The 19441-nt window shown below is 30.7% G+C and overlaps 4 protein-coding genes across 4 annotated transcripts; 1 reads left to right on the top strand and 3 right to left on the bottom strand.

The window, feature by feature from the left end:
- Positions 1-1156: 1156 nt before the first annotated feature.
- Positions 1157-4840, top strand: LOC112802081 (proteasome subunit beta type-7-B). The gene is made up of 8 exons (XM_025845089.3): positions 1157-1504; positions 1979-2120; positions 2568-2664; positions 2745-2814; positions 2915-3019; positions 3723-3821; positions 3915-4002; positions 4554-4840. Exons 1-8 carry the CDS (start codon positions 1361-1363, stop codon positions 4628-4630), a joined length of 822 nt encoding a protein of 273 aa, XP_025700874.1. The 5' UTR covers positions 1157-1360; the 3' UTR covers positions 4631-4840.
- Positions 4841-4931: 91 nt separating this feature from the next.
- LOC112802080 (senescence/dehydration-associated protein At4g35985, chloroplastic) lies at positions 4932-7391 on the bottom strand. The gene is made up of 6 exons (XM_025845088.3): positions 6873-7391; positions 6432-6782; positions 6057-6172; positions 5802-5968; positions 5601-5685; positions 4932-5345 (listed from the first exon to the last, which is right to left on the bottom strand). Exons 1-6 carry the CDS (start codon positions 7122-7124, stop codon positions 5171-5173), a joined length of 1146 nt encoding a protein of 381 aa, XP_025700873.1. The 5' UTR covers positions 7125-7391; the 3' UTR covers positions 4932-5170.
- A 661-nt stretch (positions 7392-8052) lies between these two features.
- Positions 8053-12707, bottom strand: LOC112802079 (uncharacterized). Its single transcript, XM_025845087.3, has 14 exons — positions 12487-12707; positions 11808-11863; positions 11478-11652; positions 11172-11273; positions 10994-11065; positions 10663-10779; positions 10489-10566; positions 10339-10401; positions 10136-10232; positions 9933-10011; positions 9643-9854; positions 8903-9048; positions 8624-8746; positions 8053-8535 (listed from the first exon to the last, which is right to left on the bottom strand). Exons 1-14 carry the CDS (start codon positions 12571-12573, stop codon positions 8380-8382), a joined length of 1563 nt encoding a protein of 520 aa, XP_025700872.1. The 5' UTR covers positions 12574-12707; the 3' UTR covers positions 8053-8379.
- A 1892-nt stretch (positions 12708-14599) lies between these two features.
- Positions 14600-17416, bottom strand: LOC112803797 (serpin-ZX-like). The gene is made up of 3 exons (XM_025847258.2): positions 17306-17416; positions 16947-17198; positions 14600-15335 (listed from the first exon to the last, which is right to left on the bottom strand). Exons 1-3 carry the CDS (start codon positions 17414-17416, stop codon positions 14919-14921), a joined length of 780 nt encoding a protein of 259 aa, XP_025703043.1. The 3' UTR covers positions 14600-14918.
- Positions 17417-19441: the final 2025 nt, after the last annotated feature.

Below are 19441 nucleotides of genomic sequence, written 5' to 3'. Positions count from 1 at the left end.
AAAATAAGATTTTATTGTGTTTACTGTTTTTATTTTTATTTTTTTAGTTTTTACTTGTTCTGCGAGTGAAAAGGGGCTTATTTCACAAAGCAATTGTGTTGGTATGCCCGATAACAATAACTTTTTTACTTTTGCTATTTGATTATGAGACAGTTGAGTGAATATTAGTTGTTTTTAATGTCATTTTGATAAGAAATTGATTTGTTCTAAGAACTTATTATCGGTTTTTGGTTATCTCATCAACTACTCCGTGATAGAAGATTTTCAGTGATAAAAATCGTTGTTCAACATCATCTATTTCTCGCTTTCTTAATTCCTTTCCCTTATTGAAAGATTAATTATATCATTTAGGATAATCAAATAAATACCATTAAACAACAAAATTACAAATGATTACCAACAAAAAAACTCTTCCAAGCTAGTTTAAAAATATTTACAAATAAAAAATATTTACATATTCAACATTTTATAACCGACAAATAATCTAAATCCTATAATTATATTATATGAACAACCTATCTTAATCTAGGTATTAATAGATTGAATAATAATATTCTTATACATAAACCATAATACAACATTAAAATTGTTCAAATAAAATAACAAAATTAAATGAATAAAATCACTAACCTCAGTCTAATATTAAATATTCTAATGTGTCATCTCTTATTCAATTTGTTGATATCCACTAAACACACCATAAAGAGGTCCTATTACGTAGAATCATCTCTAAAAAAAATTCCAAAATTTTCTCAAACTTAAAAAACATTTTTATCCTTTTTCGATTTTAATTAATCTAGTTTGCAGTTTATATACAAAGGCATTCTTTTTATATCTCGTTGATATTTTTTTATTAAAGATAAAAAAATTTAAATTTACAATCTCTAAATAAATATTAAAAGACTATATTATTTGAATTATAATTCATTTAGACTATTATTTATTGGCATGCTGATACTTACAATGAGGAAAAATCTAAATTTGAATCTTATTTACAAATAAAATATATTTAAAATTTTTAACACATCTCTCTTTAAAAAAGAGATTTATTTCTTTCATTGTCAGGGTGTATAGAAAGCAGTGTAATGCGGGATAGAATCGTAAATATTACTATATATATATATATATATATATATATATATATATATATATATTATTTTTTTTGAAAAAAAAAATAAAAAGCACATTACTTTAACCCCTTGTGCACACAACACACCCTCAGTTCCTCGTATAAGCGTAACTCTAACCCATTGTGCACACTTTCTAAAGCCTCTGCCTCTGTGATTCGCCGTTCGTCTTCGACTCCTCTACGCCGGAGATCTTCTTCACTCTCTATTGTCGTTGCTTCTCCAATTAGGGCATGGCTAAGTCGTCCATCGATCTTCCTCCCAAGGGGGGTTTCAGTTTCGATCTCTGCAGAAGGAATGACATGCTTCAGAAGAAGGGTCTTAAGCCTCAGTCTTTTCTCAAGACAGGAACTACCATAGTCGGTTTGATTTTCCAGGTGCCTTCTCATTTTTTTAAGTCTTAGTCTCTTCATCTGTCCCTTAATTTACTGTTATGTATTGTTTATTCGTGTTATTCTAGTTGGGGTTATTGGGCCATCACAATTCATAAGTAGGGTACTTAGCAGAGATTTAGAAAAAAAAATTGATTGCTTTCAACTCACGTTTGGAATTTTTCTCTTCATATCATTTCATGGACTCATTCGTAGATGTATAGAAACCTGTTAATATGCTCAATGGTTTGTTTAGGTCAAACCTGTTGAGACTATAAGAATGTAAAGTACTATAGTCAAGATTTATGGACTTAAGAATCTGTGCTTGAATTGTTTATGATAGAGGATGGGATACGATATATCTTGAATTGTGTGGTTCATCCCATTTAGTGAGAAAAGACTTGGTTTTTTCATTGTGAATTTCTATTTGTATAGCCTATTCTAATGTTAAAGTTCTCCACACAAATAAATTTGAACCAGGATGGTGTCATTCTTGGAGCAGATACAAGGGCCACTGAGGGACCCATTGTTGCTGATAAAAACTGTGAGAAAATTCATTATATGGCACCAAACATATATTGCTGTGGAGCAGGCACTGCTGCTGATACAGAGGCTGTAACTGGTATTTCATATTTGCTAAAACTGAATATTTCTCTTCTTTTTGTTACACCTGCATTTTTGGGCACATTTTAGTTGCAAGCACATGGTTTGGGGACTTTGATAAGTTCGGGTAAAGGATTGATATTAGACATGATGAATCACACCTACAAGCTTGTCGGATCTTGTTACAACTGTTATTTCATGCATCATGAATTCATTACTTTTTTTTTTGGGTAAAAACGTTCATTACTATTTTAACAGCTTGGTTTTTCAATTGTGAACCACAACACCTAATGCAGCCATAATAATTTGCTAAACCTGCATTAGCCGTATCAGGCTGCCATTGTGGTCCACAATTTTATAGCCACTTCAATGTCAAAATTCAAACCATGTTATATTGTCTTTGTTTAGGTTTTGTTATTAATATCTTAGAACAACTCAGAATGAGATATTTGTTCTTGTGGCCTAGACATGGTTAGTTCACAGCTGCAATTGCATCGTTACCATACTGGTCGAGAATCAAGAGTTGTTACAGCACTGACCCTTCTAAAGAGACATCTTTTCAAGTTGAGTTTTGGATATTCTCTCAAGTTAACTTGCTCTCTGCATTAAACTCTTGTTCTTACTGACTGAACTTTTTGTCCAGTTACCAAGGTCATGTCTCAGCTGCATTAGTGCTTGGTGGGGTTGATGTCACTGGACCACATTTGCACACGGTTAGTTTGTTGCTAAAAGTTTTTATCTTCAATACTGAACTTTCTTTTTTAAATGCATATATGGTGTGATATTCCATGACTTCTGCTATATGGTTTTCAGATATATCCACATGGATCAACTGACACGCTCCCATTTGCGACAATGGGTTCTGGTTCCCTTGCTGCAATGTCAGTATTTGAGTCTAAATTCAAGGAGGGCTTAACTGTAAGTGACCATGTTAAGGCTTTGAAATTTGTGACAAAAGGCAGCTTTACAACTTATTAACACATCTGCATTTGGTTATATTCTGATATGGAATTCTATTTATTTATAACTGGGCTTGGTTTGTTTTTCCATGACAAACTGAAACATTCATGAGATTTGAAGAACTGAACTGTTAATATCTTGAATATGAGAAAACCCAAACCTGTTTGAAGAACTGAAGTGAACCGTTTATATCCTCCAACTCTAGCTGTCATGTCCTCAGAAGCCCTCAGACTTCTCATTAGTCTTCGGCTCCAAAAAAAAAAAAGTTGTTTGGACTATGTTTGCTAATGTCAGTTCCACTTAGAAGAGCACTCAGTTACAAAGCTTATGTGGAAGATTTTTGCTATTTGTTTTTATTTCCATAGACCTTGGCAGCCTTTGCTAGTTACCTGGACCAACCTGCCTCAGTCTTACTACCCATGCAACAATTTTTTAGGATTCTATTATCACAGAAAATAGTTTCAAGTAATTAGTGTATTACAGGGTGAGGTATCCCTGCCCCTTCTTTTTTATTGTTCATATACCATATCCAAAGAAACCTACCTTCAGATACAATGAAGTTTTTACCCATAATTGTGGTTTTTACCTCTGCTAAAAATTTCATCAAATTTATGTTGCAATTTGCAAAGCTTTTGATTTAGTGAGCATTTTCATGTTACAGAAGGATGAAGGAATAAAGATAGTATGTGAGGCAATACTTGCTGGTGTGTTTAATGACTTGGGAAGTGGAAGTAATGTTGATGTTTGTGTAATAACCAAGGTAAAGCATCTTGATCATTTGCCATGAGTTGGTCTTTTAGGGGAAATCTTCTTTTTTCTTCTTAAGTGCAAATTCTTATTTTATGCTGCACAGGGGCACAAGGAGTATCTTAGGAACCACATGCAGCCAAATCCTCGAACTTATGTTAATCCAAAGGGCTTTACCTTCTCGAAAAAGACTGGTTAGTAGCAAACTTTACTAATTTATTCCTACAATAGAGAGCACCTAAATAATATTTCCTTTGCTGCCAGACTCTATATCTTGCAAACAAGTAATTGACGCATTGCTTAATATATCACAATTTTGCAAATTTGGTAACAAATCTTTTTCGTACAAATCAAGAACCACTTGGGCGTTTGCTGGTTTTCTTGGAGGGCCTTGAATTTCAAAAAAGTCTGGAATCTTGGGTTACTAATTGGTGGAATACTAAGCAACCTGAAATTTTCTTGAATATCATTCAAGAAATTGTCCTTCATACTGCAAAACCCTTCTTTTCCTTTTTTCCCTCCTAAAACCAACTAAGAAATACACCTCAAGTGATTCGGGACAATACCCTTGCATTACAATGTTTTAAATTATTAAGTAAAGTAAAATTATTGCTGAGGTGTTTGAGCAGATACACTTGGATTCATAACCAGTGATTCAAAATGCTTCTTTCTATGAACCATGAGTGTATCCAATGTGTTATTGATGATACATTATATCTGATTAGAATATTTATATCTGGTACAGAGGTTCTTGCAACAACGATTACCCCACTGAAGGAGAAGGTGGAAGTGATTGAAGCAGGAGATGCTATGGAAGAGTAGTATCATTTACTAAAATTAAATGTTACTCTTGATTGGTCTGGAACTTAGACTAACAGAATGTTTTTCATGTTTTATATCTCTACTTTTTTTGCGTTACTTTGACTTTGTATTTACCCAACATTATTTGCATCATACTTCATCATTTGAAACAGTTGGGTTGAATGGTGAACGCACGTCTATTAAACAATGAATTTGATTAGCCGATGCAAATGTGTGTGTGCTAAGATTAGCTATTTGGAACATAAAATTTGTTAACGACTTAATCATTATTAAATAATGATCGAGGTTAGGGGTAATGACATAGTAAGCAAGCAGTTCCTTTTTTTTTTTCTTTTTTTTTTTAAAAAAGTGAATACAGGTATTATTTTTACTTCAATAATACTTTTAGATAATATTTCTTGCAAGTTCTATCAAACAATGAATTTCTCCTTCATCAAATTGATTCTTGCAAAGTAAGCTTAGGGCTAATCAATACACCTATGTACAAGTAAAAAGATTATGCATTAACCGTCGCTAAACACAAAAGAGGATAGTTGGATTTTAATATCTAACACTTGGATTAGTCTTGGCAGCATTCCTCAGTGCCCCTTTTGTGGCTGCTGATGAAGCTGGATTAACGGCCTTCCGTATCTTAGCCACATTCCAAGCAGTGTTAGCAGCATGTCCTGCAGTTGCAAACACATGCTCTGTAGCCTCACCTGCTTCTTCTCCATACCTATTTATCCATGGATCCCACATCAAGTTATATGTGTATTTCTTGATAAGCAAGCAATGAATATTTCTTAAATACTTTATTGCGTTAGTATATGTTAGGTAGTTTTTTACAATGATTTGAATTTTTTATGAATGTCTATTGATTTAGTTTTAACAAATTAAATCCATAATGACATTGGTGTAAACACAAATAAGGAACTAAATTAAAAGCTTAGTGCTCACTTATTAACCACTGTAATGGTGCAATGGCTTTTACCTATTGGAAACCATTCTGGTTGCAGCTTGGGAGGTGGCAGAAAGAGTCTGTTTTTCAGCAGCTTCAGCTGCTTCAAAAACTTTGTCTGCAACATTACAAGAAACCATAAATCAAATTGATGCTACTTATTCTTACAAATAAGAATGATGCTACTATGTTATAGATAGTCTTAAAGGTAAAGTAATGTTTTATATTACTTACTGACTGCATCAAGGGAGGCCAACAAAACTTCTCCAGGAAGCATCCTGAGAAACGCTTGTCCAGGTTGCGATTTGACGACTGGTGCCATCACTGATCCACTCATTATTCCAACTCCATCAAGCACTGATTTGCTTAATTTTTCTGTCATATTCGACAGTTTTCTCACCCTATATTATTGCAAAGCAAAGGTAATATAATTAATTAGTCTCCTCACTATCTATGTTGTGTAAATGTTGAATGTAGTGTTTTGAATACCGTTTAAGGTTTTCATTCATCTTCCCATTCTTTGTTCCATCATCAGACTTGATGCTCATGCCACCATTTCTCTTATCTCCACCACTGCTTAGGATGCTTTCTCCTCCTTTGTGGACCTGATTTTCAAGAAAATTATATCTACAAAATTAGTGGCATATAAACTAAGATTTTCTTTCTAGCAAGAAGAAAGAATTGTCTAGGGAGCAACTTTAGATTTTCTAGCTACAGTTCATAGTCCATGTTATCAATTCATAGTCTCAATATTAAGAACAAGTCATGTTATTTGAATATCTAAGAAGGGATGTTAATCAGATATCCAACACGATTCAAGGGCGAAAACAAAAAATTTTATAGCAACTAATAATATTTGTAAACCTGGTTGGTGTAAGCATTACTGCACATGAAGATACCCTTAACAATCTGACCAGTCCCTCCAGCAATTGCCTTGGCAAGAAAGTGATTGTAATCTTCAACTTTCGGAGCAAACTCCTTCCAATCAAGATCACCACTCTTCTCCTTACTCCATTTCAATCCAGAAAAGCAAGAGTGCTCCTTCAAAAAAGAATCCAGGGACTCCATACTCCCAAGGCACTGCTCTGGGAATGTTACGCCGTAGCTGAGGGGCTCACCACCATCTTTCACAGGCAAGGTGAATAGGTAATGGAGTGCATCCATCTTCACCACCGGCTCGTCTTTCGTCAAAGGCCACTGAAGTTCATTTCCAACCTATATTGCACAAATACAAGTATTGAACAATCTTATGAACGTATTGTGGTTGTTTTAGTACTTCTGTCGAAATTTGGGAACAGAGCTTACTCTTATGATGGTGGCTAGAGACACACTATCATCCATGATTTTGATGATCATAAACTGGCCTTGAGCCAGCTCAAGAGCTTCTCCTTCATCCATCAGATGAACCCTGCATACTGGGATCTGCATCAAGATTTCATGTGTGAGGCCTTTGGTTTTAGGCCTTGATGAGAATTGTTCAGAATAACCTGAAGGAGCCATGGAGGCTTCTCTGGAATAAGGTTCTGGTTCATAAGATTTTGAGCCATTGCAACCCATCTTTGATTTTTGTGCTTTGTGTTTGTGTTTCTTGGTCACTTTCTTGGGACCAATTTTGGAATGTTAATGGAGATAAGAAGCATAAGGACAAGTTCTTATTGTTGCTGATATTGGATTCTTTTGTTCATTGCTTTATTCTGTTCTTGAAAGAATAATTCGGTGTTAAGTTAATGTGGCTTTGAGTGGAATATATGAGGGGAAAAAAAAAAGAATATTGAGCATGTTTGTTGTTGAATAATCTGCAGCAGCATCACAACTTGCACTCCAAGTGTGAAAGCAGATACTTTATTATATATTTATATAACTGCATGATTCTTTTATCTGCACCATTCTTTTCTCTGCATGATTCTTTTGGTCTATTTGGATGCAAATTCTATCTAAACTGGTAGATTGAATTCCTAGTTCTTCTTTCTTTTCTCTATTTCTCTTCTATGATTGTTGCATAATAGCAACTATAATATTTTTTTTTCTTGAGAATCTTTTTTTAGTTCATTTTGAGGAATACTTTACTTCAATTGTAGTAAATGTTAATGATAGATTCTTGTCTTAACTCTTATGGTTGTTATTTGGATTTTCTTTTTTCCTTAATAAAATAAAGCAGTTTTCTTGAGATAAAGTACATAATTTAAACAAACTAAAAAATGGAAACAGCAAAACATTAGAACTTTCTATTTTCTAAAGTCTATATATCAGATTCCTGGAGAGCTGAATGTATGATCACTTGATCAGATTCACAAATGCAGCAAAACTAAAGAGGAAAAATGTACAACAGTTCTGAAATTGAGCCAGTTGAAACCACTTGCACCAAAACACTTGCTAAGCATAACACCAAATCTGAATGATAAATCATAAAGCTTGAATGCATTCTTCAAGATTGGTGTATTTTATTTATAGAGCCATACACATAATCCTTTTGGTGCTACTGAAAGAAACAAGATACATATTTATGCTTTATTTTCTAATTTTTCTTTCAAAAATACAAAAATACAGAATTGAATTGTTAGATTTACAAGAAAGCAGGCCCCCCATGAGCCGAATAATCATTTTTTTCGTAACAAGGATTCTAGACAATGATGAATAACTAAAATAAATAATAACAATATTGATCTACCAAAAATCTCTTGTTTTCAAGATCAATCTGCCCCATCATGCCTCAAAAAACTGGGGCAGAGACACACTATAGTATTAGTATAGCTACCTAGACAGTGACTTTTGTTGCATCCTGCATGAAGCATAGTTCTATATATATAAATAGTTAGTGATATTTCTTTGTTTGGCGCCTCTTCTTTCCCTTATTATGATTATTGGCATGTGAGCCTTTATAAGCCAACTCTTTCTTGCCATACAAGTATTTTCTTGCCAAGTCTGTGAAAACTGGGTGCATATCCTGTGTTCCTTGAGTTCTCTCAATCTGAACATTATACAACAAAATCATAATTAGTAGCATAATTAAGATATGATGGTTGGTGAAATTAGCATATAAAATTCGACCAACTTACCCTGCTGACTTTACCATCTTTCAAATAGTATCTGATGCCAGACCAATTGATAGATTGAGAGAAGTGAGAGCGAATGGCGCAAATAGTGTATAGGAAGTTACCTACCAACATTGCTAGGAACACCTGTTCAACATTCCAAAGAATTGTTATCATTACTTTGGTATTTTTAGGAAGCTTCGGACTCTCGCATTTTGTTCTTTTGTACTTATCATCTAATCATCACCTCTGATACTCTCTATCCTATGATGATAAAGTAAGTTTGGAGAAATGAATACTTACAAGACACCAGTTATAGGAACCTAGATGAAGTGGGGGTGCCTCTGGGGACAATATATTGCAAAGTCTAACTTCTATCCTTGTCAAGTTCCACATTGAAAAAAGGGCAAGAAGAGTGCATCCTGCTAGCAAGCCCACCAATCTTACTCCTAAGGAAACACAAACCGTTAGAATGCTTGAGTTTTCTGAGGGAAAAATTTTTCATCCTTTTTTGCATACTTTGTGTTTTCATGAATGCTTTCATTAGTAGAAATGGAATATAAATAAGGAAGAAGATAAATAATACACTATAAAATATTACAGTAAACTGCCATACCTAATTTCTCTTTCTTTCTCTTAAAACCTCACACAATCCATGTGTACTGCAAACTTAGATCAAGTTCTTTATACCTAACTCCATGTTATGAGTGCAAACTTTTAATTTTAAATTACTCTTTCTTAAGGGCAATCAGGTGCACAAGCATTCTACGTTAACATAGGATTCGGGACGCAACCTAACCTGATAATCTGATAATTACATCAGTGATGTTTTCACGACTTGAACCCGTGACCTTGAGGTCACATGGAGACAACTCAACCGTTGCTCCAGGGTTCCCTTCTTAAGAGAGAAAAAAAAAAATGCACTTGTCATTGTTCAATTTGTGAATAGGTTAAAATAGATATATAGCATGAAAGATCCTTATCAGGAGAGTTCTGACACATTCACAAACAACCTACCTAAAAGGGAAAGAAAGTGTTCTCACCCCCATAAACATAGGCATTTTCTTCAATTGATTGGCCATTCATGTAAAGTCTAAGTGCTGCCACAACATGAACCACTGCCATAAAAAATGGTGCTACAAATCCCCATGACAAATAGCAGTGCACAACAAATAATGCACGGTTCATTATCTGATTCACTTTGAACGTGTATGACTCCAAAACAAATGTTTGTTTTCTCAAATAGTTCCAATACCTGCATACAATTTTAAAATAGTTACCATCATAGAATATATGAAGAAAGAAAGAAAAAACATTAATTGTCACAACAAACCTTGCAAAATTAAGATCAGTTGCAAGGGGATGAGGAAAGACAGCAACTGGGGGAGAAGAAACTAGCTTCTTGTGAGCCCCTGAATTTGACAATAGTATGGCCATGAACACAACATGCATGGTAGCCATTAGTCCCTCTGTTCAAGGTTTGAGAACAACTATGACATTGATAAAAGTTAATGTATCTAGATACAAAAGGTATACCAGCTACGGCCGAAAGAGTCATGTCATCAGAATATCCACCGTATCGAAGACTGGAGACTACGCCATAATTGTCTTTCCTAAAGTCCACAGCATGCATCTAGAGGAAAACTGAATATACTTAGAATTGATTAAATTTTAAGATATTAAGACATTAATCATATTCTTTTGTGTGGCAACTACAATAAAAAGTAGAAGCTACTTGCCATCATGCATCCTCCCCAAAGAAAGAATGTTTTTCCACCTGTGGCAAATCCCATTGAACAAGGCTGAAAAAAAAAATGTGAAGAAACATATTATGCAGACTTATAAACATAGATTCTAATAAATAAAAAAGCAAGAGGGTAGTTGTGTACCATATGGTATTCATAGATGCAGTAACTTCCTAAACTTCCAGATGGTAAATCAAGAGGGTATCCGGTTTGAATAAATATCTATTAAGCATGAAAATAGTAAAATTCTAAACAAATGTAACCATAGAAATGATCTGATTGTTAAAAAAGGGAAAAAGAATCATGTAAATTATATACCTCAGGATTCTTTTCCATTTCATAAGTTAGGCTTCCAATAGTTCCAGGATGAAGCCTAACATCATCATCCAAGAACAATACATACTTGCTGTCCTTGTGCATTTTCTCCACTCCAACCTGCCCAGGTTCCAATACTATGCAATTTTAGTGAATTTGATTTGTGGTTTGTTTTGGTACATAAATTGCTGTTTGTGGTGATTAACTTACAACAAGTATTCATTTAGAGCGAATTCAGAATCAAAGATGAAAAAAGTGAAGTTCAAATGTATAACAAGGTCCTACTTTGCATTCAAATATGCTAGAAAAGTGAAATTAAGAAAAAATCTCATACCAACTGATTATGAATCTTTTGACTACAAGTTGTTGACAAACCAGCTACAATAACCTTAGCATCAATAGCACTCTGCATATACCAATTGATTATCAGTGCAAGGGGAACAAATTAATAGAATCAAGCCCATTTTGATGATCAAAAGGGAAAAGCCTCAAGATGAAGTTTTTAGTTGTACCCCAAATTCCGATATCAGTTCTGATACAGCATTGTAAGCAGGGTCGTCTCTACTTTCTACCACTAACAGAAATTCTAGAGGGCCACCATAAAGTGATGTTAACTGCACATGTAACAGAAACAATAATCATATATAAAAACTTGCATATTCAAAATGAAAATAGTTTGATATACTTTCTACAAACTTATAAAACAATGTAATTCATGATTATACACAAATAAAAGTTGTTTGATTATGCACTATATTAATTTCAATCTTGATAGAAATTTGGCATATATGAATTGTTTAAGAACTAGTCTTTTATACCTGACTCCTCCAGTTGTGGAGATTGTGCTCTCCAAACCCTTTTAAGGGCATAATTACTGTCACTCTTGGCAGATTAACCTGATTGGAATGCTCAAGTTGATTGATATCATGACAAAGGAAAGCAAAACTATTACCCTTATCCATACTTCTCTTTATTCTTTTTCTCTCTTTGTTCCTGATATGCCAAAAAAATCTCATGTAAGTTTCTTTGTATCATCATAATAGTATTTTCATGCTTCTATAGTACATTTAATGTATGTTCCAAAAATATTATAAAAACAAAAGAGTAGGCGATTGTAGATGTTTCTGGAGCACGCATTAAACGAGTACCTGATATGAGCAGCAAGGGCCCATCCAATAGCAAGAACTAAGGAAATTAAACATCCCTGCAGAGCAAACACAAGTGTTTATATTTTTATGACATGTTATCAAGATAGATTTTCAATTCTCTAAAGGGGGAAATTCCTTTCTATAACTATGCTAGAACTGAGTACCATAGTGAGGATAAGACAAATCCATGCTTTATGCTCTCGAATTTTCGAAAGGTATCTCCCAACTATTCGGGTTTCTAAGGTCATTGCGCGTCTTTACCATCATGCCAACACTCGTATTGGTTGACAATTACTATATTGACATTTGACACATTGCTTGGTCCCCAAGTATCAACTATGAAGTACATATTCCTAGATGCTAAATACTTCAAAGCAATTAACATGCTTCACAAGCCATGAACTTAACACAAATTCATGCATTTTCTAAAAATTACCCCACAAAAAAAATGTCCATGTAGCATCTCCAAAAAGGGACAACACAACTCATCATATGATATAGTAAATGAAATAATCAAAGTAATCAAATTTTCAGGAAGAAAAGAAGGCAATGCTCATTTTACCAAGGAAATTTCATGTATTTTCTAAAAGGAGTTGAATGTTAAAATTTGTTTTCCAATTGGAGGAAAATAAAAAAGCATTACTTGAATCACCAAAAAAGAAGAGTGAAATGTGAAAACCTGATAATGAACGTAAATGGCGAAAGGATAGGAGAGGTATCTACAGGCAGAGAAGAGAAACAAATCGAAATACTCTAATAAAGTCATTGATATTACAATGATCCTTCTTCTTTTTCTTCTTTTTCTTCTTTGTCTTTCTTTTTCTCTTTCTCTTCCTCCTTTTCTTCCTTTGAAACTCTCTGACTCAAACACAAGACAAGCTAGAATATTTCATTGATCTAGCTTACCCCATTTTCTTTATTCCATTTTCACCACACAAATCAACACAACCTCTCTTTCTTTCTCTCTCCATTCTATGTCTCTGATTATTAGTGAGAGAGACACACTCACACCTAAAATAGAGAACAGGGGAAGTGGCCGTTGGATTGGTGGTTATTTTTAGTTATACGTATTATCAACTATTTTATACATCAATATTATATATATGTATATATATAACAAAAAGAATAACAGTCACAATGACTATCTATTGTTTGAGCAAGCTTTTTAATGGTTAATAATAATCAAAATGGTTCTCTCAAGTCTCATACATGAATTAATAGTCTTGGAAAGATCAACATTTCGTTAGTCTTTGGTCCGTTAAATAATAAATTAATAACACGAATTAACATATGACACATTATCAAACTAACTTGATTCAATATTGTAGGAAAATTTTCTGAAATAAATTAAAAAAATTATTTATTTTCCAAAATAAATATTTTTATTTTTATTTTTCGAAATATATTTTTTTTAGTTGAAACAAGTTTGCACTGCAACCCTGGACTTGCATATTTTATTAAGGAAAGTTCGCCCATGGCATCCACCAATTTCATTGAAACTAATAAATTCGTCCAAACTTGTTCCTATTTTCTTATCATTTAGATGGTATTGGTGTATTTTTGTTTTTCATTTAATTCACATAATTTAATTTAATTTGATAAAAATAAAATTATGTTTATTCGGTTTTAAAAAAATAAATGGTTTAAAATTGACAATTTTAAATTAAAAAATTAGTGTAATCATATTATTTTTAAATTAAAAAATTATAAATAAAACACTCTTATTATTTTAAATTTTTTAATTTAAATAAACGTATTCATATTTTTTTAATTATTTTAAAATTAATACGAAAAGAATTATTTAAAATTTTAAATAAACATACACGTCTGATTTTAATTAGCATCTTGCAAGTTCGCATTAAGCAAACTTGCTTCAAACACCACAAAAAAAATATATTTCAGAGATTAAAGATGAAATAATTTTATTTTTGGAAATAAATAATTTTTTTATTTATTTCAAAAAATTTGACCAATATTGTATCTTTCAAGAGGTGTTAGATAATTTTACAGGCTAATGATAGACCCTTAAATGAATTTTAAATTCGTAACGAATTAATTTTTGGTCCGTTAAGTGTGGGGAGATACTGTATACAATAAATAAAAAAATGATAAAAATTCACATGAAATAGTTTTTTTATAAAGATAATAGTTAAAAATTATTAAATAATAATTTAGTCAAATTTATCAGATTATATAATAATTCTCAACTATCAATTTTAAATAAAGACATTGTATTTGAGTTTTCACCAAAAAAATTAGACTTCAAACAATAAAATTGATGTATATGTAAACTTTGTGAAAAATCATTTTGACCATAAAGCCAATGAAAATATTTTCTGGTTAGATAATAAACATAATCATTTAGCTTACCTCTTAATATTAGTACAAACAAGTTTTATTATCACCATGAAAAGAAATTCTAAATTAATTTTTTCATTTCATGTCTTTTTTAGATTAAAGCTTTTTCATGGCCTTAATTCATGGATCTATGATTAGGTTATTGCTTTGCATGCAATGCATGCACAAACCTTGCAAAACTCTACTTTCTTTTATTAATTAGTGCTTTCCGTAATAAAAAGAGTGTTCCATTCTCTTTCATTTTATATTGGTAAACAAAAAACTGTGTACACAAAAAGAAATTAATTATTATGTATTTATATATAAATATATATTATTTAATTTATTTTTAATATATATTTTATATTTTAATATATATTTTATATTAATAACTCAAGTATATGCATACAGTTCGAGCGATTAATTTTAGCATATACTTAGTACGGTTGAAAAAATATTATTTCTAAGTATTGACAATTAAAAATTCTGATCAAAAGAGACATTTTTAGAAATTAAATCAGCGGTCTATATTATTAAGCCATATACAAAAAGTAAAAAAAAATATAAACCATACCTATCAAAATGGATTCAAATTAGCCTATTTAAATAAATACCGATAAGCTAGTCAATTAAGCATTTGCATCGAACAAAAATTCACTCCTTAACGAACAATATTCGTCTTCATATCATACAGTTCGACCAATAACTCATCTTCGCTTAATAAATCAGCAACCTAGTAACTTGAGTTTTTTGGTATATTGATAACCAATGGCATCAACCATCAAGAGGATTGAGCACTTGACCAACAAAGAGAACAGTTCCAGTGTACTTTTCTCTAATCAGAAACAAGAATGGATGGTCTGCAATAAAGTTAAAACGAGGAGGACGCTTCTTCGTTGTTCTTCCTGATGAAGTCGTAGGTAATTGCATCCTTGCAGCTGCAACAGCTTTAGTCCCTTCTTCGTTCACTTCAATGATGCATTTCTGGAAAATCCTGGAAATATGCACAGCCCTCTCTTCTACAATTTCAGTGAAAGCTCCTTCCATGAATGGTAACACCAAACCCATCTCCTTTAACATTGGAGAAGCCTCAACCTTAAAAGATAACTTAAATCTTGGGATCTTTAACATACCTAATATTTTATGACCGCTCGGGAGCATCTTTGCAAGAGATTCAGATTCAGTACACACCTATATATATATACAAAAATGTTATATCACACAAAAAAAATAACTATAAAATCAATTATCATATATTTGTATATAATATATATGTTATTAAAAATGTATTTTATACAAATAATTTATTTTGTAGTTAATTTTTTTTAACAAACCAAGTATGATTCATATGTACACACGAAAAATTTTATTTTTTTCAATTATGACAACATATAAAATAACAATAATATTATGTAAAAATCTAGTCATTAAATTAGTTATTCATATATATATGATACATGTTAAAATATAAAATACACATTAAAAAATAATAAAAATATGCATACATATATACACAAATAAAAATTATTGTATATAAGTATTAAAATTATTCACCATATCAATTACCCTATATTTATATTTAAGTATATATATTATTTAACTCATTTTTAATGTGCATATTATATTTTAACGTGTATCATACATATATGAATAGAAAATTTGATATAGTTAATTTTCATAATATGATTAATGGACAAATATATGATAATTTATTTAATGATTAGTTTTTTTGTGTAAATAGTATTTTTATATTGAAAATATGTTATAATTATATTTATCAAAATTAATAATATATTTAAGAACAACAATAATATTTAGCTTTTCCTTATAAATTATTTTTAGAAAAAAAGACTCTTAATTATTTACTAACAAAGAATTTTTTTGAATCGTCTAAATTTTGAATTTCACTTTAAATAGTAAAGTGTGATCTCTCATCATTTATTTTATAGGTGAAACCAAGAGAAAATATGAGAGAGAAAATATTTAAGAGTAAAAGATCACACTTTATCTTCTAAAATAAAAATTCAAAATTTAGAAGATCTAAATTCGGCCAAATCAAAAGAATATTTACTCAAATGATTATTGTCTAGCATGAATAATTAACGGTGAAAAATACTGAGAACCATTAGATGATTTGATTGCTTTAACTAAATTTTCATCTAATGACTCTCAAATATTAACTTCACGTGAAGTCGACTTCACCTGAGTTTTCACCATAATTAATATCTAATAATAATCAAATTTAAGGTCTCCTGTTTATATTTTTTTTAAAAATTATTGGTTATCTAGCATAACTTGATCAAATATGATCTAATTAAGAGGGTCAAACATAAAATTGTGATATTTAAGTGATTGGCATATTAATTTGTCCTGGGTTTTTGTGTTATTTAGCAATCAGATATTAAAATGAGTTTAATCTTAATACTCTTTTAACTTAACATATGTATTTTATATTTTTAATATATATTTTATATAACTAATTTGTTTAATGACGAATTTTAATCAGCATGGTTGAAATTTTAATATAAGTGATGGATAAAATAAATTTTTAACAATTTTTATTATAAGATAATAATATTTCATAAAACAAAAACAATATACGCATAAAAGATCAACTTTTAAATTAATTATTATAAATTTATATATAAATATATATTATTTAATTTATTTTAAATATATATTTATATTTATATTTAAAAATATATTTTAGGCAGGTAACTGATTTTTAATTTACATATCATATAATTGTTAAAAAAAATCATTATAGAAAAAATTAGTCCTCCAATCCTACTAAAAATTTACCTTGTTTGTGAAATCAAGTGAAGTCAAAGTGGACTTGTAAATGTTCTCCAAAATTTGTGAGAAGGAAGGCTTTAGAGATAGCCTTTTGTCAACCCAAACACCATTCGCGTAAGAGAGGAGAGGTCCGCCGCTCGAAGAAGGGTCGACAAGCACGGAGGACAAGAGCTGAGTTGCCACGGAGTTGAGATCGTTGATGGATTCTGATCGGAGGAACGAGAGGAGTTCTTCACAAACGGCCCGGCGGCGACAATGCTAAGAAGTAATTTGATGCACAAAGGCGAAAAAGCAACGTTCTTGTAACCGCCACTTTTTTTGGAGAGTAGCAAGTGATTTGCAAGCCTGAATTCAGGAGTGATCACCGGAGCGGACGTTGCTTTTTCACCATCGTTGGTGGTGGTGTCGGGGGCGGCGGCGGGGGCGGCAGCGTCGTTGGGAGCAGAGTTGGAGAGTGATTTCCTTTTCCTTGTCATCATTTTGTGAAACTAATCAATCATGATTCATAGTTGATTCTCTAGTCTATGTATATATATAGGCAGTGAAACAAAATCCCTATTTTAGTGCGTCGATTTGCTTAGTCAGTTGTTAGAATCTATTATTATTAATCGTTTGTTTAATTTGATTGAGATAAAGATCAACTAATTTAATATTTTATTTAACTATATTAATTATAAATATAACCAATTAATTATATTAATTATTTAATTTAATTAAAATAAATAAATTAATTTTGTTTTAATTTATATTAATTTTTGGTCACACGTATTTCAACTAATAATTCTTAAAAATATTATAATTAATTATTTATTTAATTTAATTGAGATAAATATTAATTATTTAATATTTTGTTTGATTAAATTGTTTGATTTGATTTAATAAATGAACTAACTTTATTTTAATTTATATTAATTTTTTGTTTATTGTATTTTAATTTATAATTTTTAAAAGTATTATAATTTTTATATAATATATTTATAAGATATTTTTTATTTATTTAACTTACTTTAAACCAAACCATTATAATTAATTTATTATATTAATTATCTAATTTAATTAATTTAAATTTATGTTATTTAATTCAATTTACTGTCACATTAATATTTGAATCATTATTTGTCAAATTTTTTTTATTTTTTTCTTTGATCATAAATTTTAAAATTTTGTTGATTGTTTATATTTTTATTTTAATATCAAATCTAATATTTTGTATAATTTATGTCTAATAAATATATATAATTGTAAATAAAAATAAAATACAAAAATATTAATCCGTACAAATAATTTTACATTTATTTTCATTAAATTATATCTTTTATTTGAATCTCTTGCTATCTTATTATATGATGACTTTAAGATATTTATCTCTAAATATAATATTAGTGGGCTAAAAAAATTAGAAACATAGGAAAATAAGAGAGAAATTAATCGAGTTAACATTTAAAATTTTCCTTAAAATTTGAATTTTAGATTAATTTAGTTCTTTAATATTCAATTGACCCAAAATATATCCTGAAATTTTAAGGTGTGAGTCAAGTTAGTTATTCCATTTATTTTTGTCACTGAAAAATAACATTTTGCTGTTCACGCCTAAACAATATTATGTTACTATTTTTTCGTTACACAAACTCTCAATCGAAATTTAAAACTCTACTCTTTCTTTCTCTTCCTCAATTTGATGAGTAAATCTCTCTCTCTTTTGTTTTGGAAAATTGTGGTAGAGTTTAGATTTCAAATATTTTATCAAATTTTGTTAGTCATATAACATCACTCTTAAATTTTGGCATAATATTATAGTACCTTAATTAATTCTAAATAATATTGTTTATATTATATGCAAACAATTTTACTCAAAAAGACTGATCATGGCTTAATGCAATCAAACTTCGCTCAAATAGGTTTTGGTCGAGGTCATAGAAGAGGATTTCAAGCAGAAGTAGAACAGTTGGAAGATGTTTTGCTTATGGCTCAAGATTCACAAATCTAGTTTCTTCAAAGTTTCAATGTCAAGAGGTTTTGCTTATGGCTCAAGGTTTTGCGACTTTAGGATCTTCTTCAAATTTCTCTTCTTTGCCCGCTCCACCACCTTTAACTTTTCACAATCCAACATCATATATGGCTACAACTTCTAATTTCAAGAAGATCCTTGATATCCTGGCACGAGACCTCTCACCATATTTTACATGATCAATCTAATCCACTCACTACTTTTGAATTCATAGGACTTGACCAAATGTTATTAAATAAGGCACATATACAAAAATATCTCATATTGGTCATAGTTACCTAATTTTTTTTATTATAAAAAAAATTGTTAAGAAATTTTATTTATGCTCCTGAAATGTCTAATAATTTGATTAGTGTTAAAAAATTTGCTGCAAACAATAAATATTTCTTTGAATTTTATGCTAACTCATGTTATGTAAAATCTTATGACATTAAGCAAATTTTTCTCAAAGGAGTGCTTATAGGAATGGTATCTATCAGTTTCTGTTGGATTT

This window comes from Arachis hypogaea, chromosome 5 (assembly GCF_003086295.3).
Source record: "Arachis hypogaea cultivar Tifrunner chromosome 5, arahy.Tifrunner.gnm2.J5K5, whole genome shotgun sequence".
Lineage (NCBI taxonomy): Eukaryota > Viridiplantae > Streptophyta > Magnoliopsida > Fabales > Fabaceae > Arachis > Arachis hypogaea.
This window is presented reverse-complemented; position numbering and strand designations above follow the sequence as displayed.